The sequence below is a fragment of the Myotis yumanensis genome, unplaced genomic scaffold (genome assembly GCF_028538775.1).
Source record: "Myotis yumanensis isolate MYYU_CA2020_CCGP unplaced genomic scaffold, mMyoYum1.0.hap1 SCAF_4, whole genome shotgun sequence".
Classification (NCBI taxonomy): domain Eukaryota; kingdom Metazoa; phylum Chordata; class Mammalia; order Chiroptera; family Vespertilionidae; genus Myotis; species Myotis yumanensis.
In genome coordinates, this window is record NW_027223755.1 from 10069075 (window position 1) to 10075304 (window position 6230).

General features: G+C 41.5%; 1 protein-coding gene across 4 annotated transcripts in view; it reads left to right on the forward strand.

The window, feature by feature from the left end:
• The window catches only part of NNT (nicotinamide nucleotide transhydrogenase), a 78828-nt gene extending 73595 nt beyond the window's left edge, over window positions 1–5233 (forward strand). For all 4 annotated transcript variants that reach the window (XM_070411878.1, XM_070411876.1, XM_070411877.1 and 1 more), the window contains exons 20-22: window positions 552–670; window positions 2121–2236; window positions 4266–5233. In XM_070411878.1, the coding sequence (XP_070267979.1) occupies window positions 552–670; window positions 2121–2236; window positions 4266–4415 (385 nt within the window). In that variant the 3' untranslated portion in view covers window positions 4416–5233. The remainder of the gene's footprint in view (window positions 1–551; window positions 671–2120; window positions 2237–4265) is intronic.
• The last annotated feature ends 997 nt before the right edge of the window (window positions 5234–6230 follow it).

Consider the following 6230-nt stretch of genomic DNA (forward strand, 5'->3'; position numbering starts at 1 on the left):
TCATATTTCTTCTGTGACGTAGAGTAATGCTTCATCACTCCCTGAAAGACTGTAGGCCATGCACTCATGTACAGGACAATATTTTATTTTCCCACTTTTGAACATAGAGGTTAAAGCTGACTGTAGAGTTGATTTTTCATGGCAAATGTTTAATTCCATGCTGACTTACATATGTTTTCTTAAAGACTCAAGATATGTCAAAAAGTATAATGAAAGCAGAATGCTTTTTGAATGTAAGGTGATATTACATAGGAATGTTGTTGGAAGTTCATTGTACTTCAAACGTATATGGAGGATTCAGGCTCTAACGTTATGCTTATTTTTCTGAGGGGAGTCCTAGTGTGTGTATACCGAGATACCCAATCTCCAACTTCAATATTTGCAAATTGACCACATATCGGTGCTGATTCTACTTCTTCCTGCAGAGATGAGGCAGTACCACGAGGAGCAGAGGGCCAAGAACAAACTGTGCCGATTGGGAGGTGATCTTGGGGTCTCTGTACATTTTGGCCCATCAAGTAAGGCCAGCTGTTGGTTTGCTTCACATCTAGGTTTGGAATTCACCCAGTTGCAGGCCGGATGCCTGGCCAGCTTAATGTGCTGCTGGCTGAAGCTGGGGTGCCATACGATATTGTGTTGGAAATGGACGAGATCAACGAGGACTTCCCAGGTAAGCGATGGGGCCGATGGTGACATTGACTTGTTCTTAGAGTGACTAAAGCAATGCCAGTCCAGGACAGAAACTGTGGGATCACGGGAGACCTGCTCGTCAGATGGAGGGCAACCTGCTCCTGGTGGGGATGCAGTCACAATGACATAAACAAAAGAGTGCTGAATGGTTCACCCGGGTTGTAAGCAGCACAGGTAACTCTGCTCCCGGGAGGAGAGCTGAGGGATGGAGCAGGCCCTGGGAGGCGATGCAGGGAGGGGGGCTGCCCAGGGACTTGGAACACACCTGGCTTTGGAATCCAGGCCCTGAGTCTCTCTCTCTCTCTCATGACCTTGAACTGGTTACTCAAGCTCAGGTCCCTCATTTATAAAATTGCTGTTGATAATTCAGTGACTGATTTCTGCAGAGTTTACTGGTTTCTAGTTGTACCAACTCACGATCAGAATAGTAGTTTTCTGTCCCCTTTAAAGTACTAGACTTCACTGGACAAGGTGCTGTCCTGTGTGGCTGTCATGGGTCTTGGCTGAGTGCTGATGACATTTGGCCCAAGATCATGCTTGTCAAAATTAAACCAGTTCCCTCTGGCAAGTGTCCACTGTTAACATAAAAAACAAACAAACTGTTTGTTAGAGAAAAATAATGAAATCGTGTGTATGTCTCAATTCACATGGCATTTTGGCAAAGTTCTAAGGTCGTTCACATTATAATGCTTAACGAGGGAATTTAGGCCATTTTCATTTTATGCCTCCTTTCAGATTTCACTGTTGCTAAAATATGTGTGAAACCTGCCAGTTCCAGGAATTATGGACACAGCTTAAATATAGTACAGACTCATAGACCATTTTCTTTTAGACAGCAAGTTGCACTTATGGGGTCATCTTAGATGTTGAAAATGGAACACAGATATTATAAAATATCGTAATTGGCAAGATCACTTTGGGATAATGAAAGAACTATATAAAGTCACATTAGGGCAGGGGTCCTCAAACTATGGTCCGCGGGCCACATACAAATACAAACATTGTATTTGTTCCCGTTTTGTTTTTTTACTTCAAAATAAGATATGTGCAGTGTGCATAGGAATTTGTTCATAGTTTTTTTTTTTAAACTATAGTCCGGCCCTCCAACGGTCTGAGGGACAGTGAACTGGCCCCCTGTTTAAAAAGTTTGAGGACCCCTGCATTAGGGGAAGGGAAGCATAATAATGCAAGCTCCAGCCAGGATGCTCAGGTTAGATGCAGGCCTATTGCTTTTTAGCTGTGTGATATTGGCTAAGTCACTGAACCTCTCTGATAAAGCCCTTGGTACGGTGCCTGGCACAAGCGTGGGTCTTACAAATATTAGCTTTTGTTATTATCATTATAAAGCCAGATCACTCTCATTTTCCTGGAAAGAAGTGAAAGTGACTCCCCTGAGTTTCATATTTTCTCTTTTTTCTTTCATGATGTAGACACTGATTTGGTCCTTGTCATCGGAGCTAATGACACTGTCAATTCAGCAGCTCAAGAAGACCCCAACTCTATTATTGCAGGCATGCCGGTTCTCGAGGTCTGGAAGTCAAAGCAGGTAAGTTCCCGGCTCATGCTTCATCCTAGTTACACACACGCAGAGCTTTGCTTGGTCACTTGATGAGAAGTGACGAAGGCTTGTGGAGGCCCAGGAGTTGGAGTAGGATTAGGGTCCAGTTCTCCTGGTGCAGCTTCTGTGCTCCGTGGCCACCGGAGAATCTGAGTGAATGCCTCAATCACAGCAGAACCAGAGGGGATTGTGCAGCTGGATTCACGGAATCTGTAACTGCAGCTGAACAAGGGCTTTCGGAATGAGTCTGGCTGAGTTCCAGGTCGAGTCCCGTGGAGCAGATGGCTTCTCTCTGGGACAGTGAGTCAGCTCCTCGCCTTCATATATGAAGACGAGCACATTTTTTCATTTAATGTTATCGAAAGGGAGTTTGTATGTCGTTATGGGGTGTCTGGGAGGAAGGTGATTTGGAAATCGGACAGCAGCGTGGCATGAGGAAGCAGGCTCTGCACGCGCACACACTCCGGAAGGGTGGGCTGCTAGGTCGTGGGGAGCTGGGCGCTTGCCAGGCGTCCTCTGCCCAGCCGTGGGCACGTTTCTTTACCACCCCTAAGTCAGATCTGCATTTTCAGAACCCTGGTTACAAATGTACATTTTCCCCTTTCATTTTGTTTCTCTTTACTGTACACATGAGTTTAAAACTTAGTGTTTGTGGTACGTGAGCAGATATGCCAGGTACTGGTTCATGGGATATGAGAAATTATTGCATTGGTCATTAATATTTGAGAGTTTGCAGAGCCCTCGGCAGTGTGGCTTAGCAGTTAGAGTGCTGGTCTGTGCACTGAGGGGTCATAGTCTCAATTCATGGTCAAGGGCACATACCTGGGTTGCAGGTTCAATCTCTGGCCCCTGCCCCAGTCCGGGCACATGCGGGAGTCTATCAGTTGATGTGTCTCTCTCACATTGATGTTTCTCTTTCTCTCTCTTTCCCTCTTCCCCTTCACTCCCCTCCCTTCCACTCTCACTAAAAATCAATGGAAAAAATATCCTTGGGTGAGGATTAACAAAACAAAGCAAAGAAAAACAAAACAAAACAAAAGAGTTTGCAGAGTACACTGCTGTACTAATGCTATTCGAAGCGTGAACGCATTTGTACTGCTTCCCTTCTGGGATAGATGGCATGTCCTAGACTATGGGGAGGCTTGTCTTTTCATTAAGAACTGACTTGCTATTCAGCAGGACAGCACCAGCCGTCATCTGTGTAATTGTGAATGTCTGTAGCACATCAGCATCAGAGACGGACTTCCCTTCCATCCTGCTCGTAGGACCGCAGTGTTAGTTATTAGCCTCTCCTGGTGACAGCTAGGGTGCTCTTTGGGCTTCTGTGTTAGAACTTTCCGATATATTTTTCCCTTAAAGTGATGGAACAGGACTGATACCATTTTCCCACTCAACTACCTTTATTTTAAAATGTGTAGTAGAAGCTTAATCACTGTGTTTGTTCTCTTTAGCCCATTCATAGAAAGATGCATAATTTTCTGACTAGAAAAATGTCATACATAGTCTTTTGGACAAAAGCACTAAGAAGAAAGTCACAGTCTGCTCACGCAGAGATAAATTATTGTTCACATGGCCTTTTCTCTCATTGGTATAAAAGTATGAGCACATTTTAAAAATTAACGTGAATACAATGTAATTATGCATTAAAAATACTCCTTGTGCCTGGCTGGTGTGACTCAGTGGTTGAGCATTGACTATGAACCAGGAGGTCACTGGTTTGATTCCTGGTCAGGGCACATGCCCAGGTTGTGGGCTCATCCCCAGTAGGGGTGTGCAAGAGGCAGCCGATCAATGATTCTCTCATCATTGTTGTTTCCATCTCTCTCCCTCTCTCTTCCTCTCTGTGGTCAATAAAAATATATTAAAAAATACTCCTTGTATATTTTAAGAGTCTCTGAACTAAAGAACTGGTAGAGTGGCACATGCCTGTTCAGAGTGAGGGCAGGGCAATGTTTGTGTGCCTAGCACCCAGCCCAGGCTGTTACATGCACTCTCTCCCTTCATCTTCGGTTCCTAGGTCATTGTTATGAAGAGATCCCTGGGCGTTGGCTATGCAGCAGTGGACAATCCAATCTTCTACAAACCCAACACGGCCATGCTGCTCGGCGATGCCAAGAAGACCTGTGACGCACTGCAGGCGAAAGTTCGAGAATCCTACCAGAAGTAAACTTCAAGTTGCTGTCTAGCAGCAGGGGAACTTGTGGGAACAGGCAACGGAAGTATCAATGTAGACAGACAGCCGATGCACATCTGTAGCAAACAAAGCTCCTGCACGGAAAGGAAGACCCTGAAGAAAGCAAAGCAATTGCCGGGAGATTTTTCAAGAGCATATTTAAAAAAGGATTGAAGAAATTCTACATGTCTTTCTGTGCATTTCTTTTTGGTGTTATAAATCAAAAGTATTTTATAAAAGGAGAAAGAACAGCCTCATTTTCAATGTAATCCTTTTGGATTTTTTAAAATTCCTGCTCAGTAGCCAGTAACGTTTTAAGAAATTAAGCCTAGGATTTGAAGACTTAACCAAACACAGATCTGAAAAATCTGATGTAGTGTAAACATTTCAGGCACCTGCGTCGATGGTTTTTCCAAAAAATGTGACTAATTTGAAACTTTCATCAACTCCGGAGCTGACCTCTGACCTTCAACTGTCATCTGAATCAACCATATCAAATTGGGTTTGGTTTTCCAGACTGTAATTTCAATTGTTGATTTCAGGGGTGTATTTTCTCACTTCTATTTTAATATGTTAAAAGACTAGGTAACCTTCCAGAGATGCTGGAAACAGTTAAGCCATTTGCTTTGTATGTTTCATTAGGATACCAATGAAACATAATGTGAAATCAGTATTAGTTGTATTTTTTAAAACCCCATTTCTAATCGGAGATCTCTTTAATTTCAATCAATTTATAATGTGTAGTACTGTACTAAGTGCACTTGAATGGAATTCAACTATTTGCCTAATAAAATGAGTTCATTATGTTTGCACATTGATGTAGCAATTGTCTCTGGCGACAAAACGCTAACATTGAATAGCTCTGCTTGTTAGTAACATCCGGGGAAGACTTGCTACTATAAAGTAGATGAAATTAATCTGTCTTAAGGTTCACAAGAAATACTTTTTTTTTCCACCCACAAATCAGAGTGTGCTTTGAGGTCTTACGTAACTGATCACATTTGGGAGAAATGGTGGCACGTTTTTTCCCCCTTTAGCTACTAGTGCTTTGTTTAAGCGCTAGGAAAGATCATGTCTTTTTGCAGTAAAAGTGTATATGTCCTTTGTGATGTTGCTACATTGCCAAAAGCTCTATAGAGGATGAATGTGTGATGAGTTTCTTGAAACAATTATTAACACCTAAAAATGATTTCTAAACCAGAAAAATAAGTGACTGGTGTGAAATTTTTTACTGTGATGCTCATGTTTATTGAGTTTACAACTCACAATATTTGCTGGTTTGGTAATCAATTTCTGTTTTGCTGTGCTTGCAATTAAGATCGTGTGTGTGTGTGTGTGTGTGTGTGTGTGTGTGCCTGTTTTAAAGCAGAAAGGATTCCTTTTTAATTTTTGAGGGATAAATGCAATTTGTTAATAGGACTCAGGTTATAAGTAACCCCAAGAGTGAATTATATCATTAAAGTCCTATTAGAAGCAAATAGATCGTATCTGTATGCCCTTTTCCTTTTCTAGTTGTAGATATACCTGGAAAGCAGTGACTTGGATTTTTTTTTTTGAGAAAATTCCTGCATTCAGTTTAAATAAAAAATAATTATACTTAGATTTTAAATTTATTTTTATAATTTATAGTAAATACTTTTAAAATTTAGGGTGCTCTCATTCTTTGATACTCAGTAATTCTTTGTCATTCGTGTTAATTGAATTGAAAATTTATGATGTAGTTGGTTTTATTTTACTTTTTGATTAGGATATTGAAATTTTTTGAAACATAATTTCTTAAATCAATACTCTAAAAGGTTGGTGGTCTTA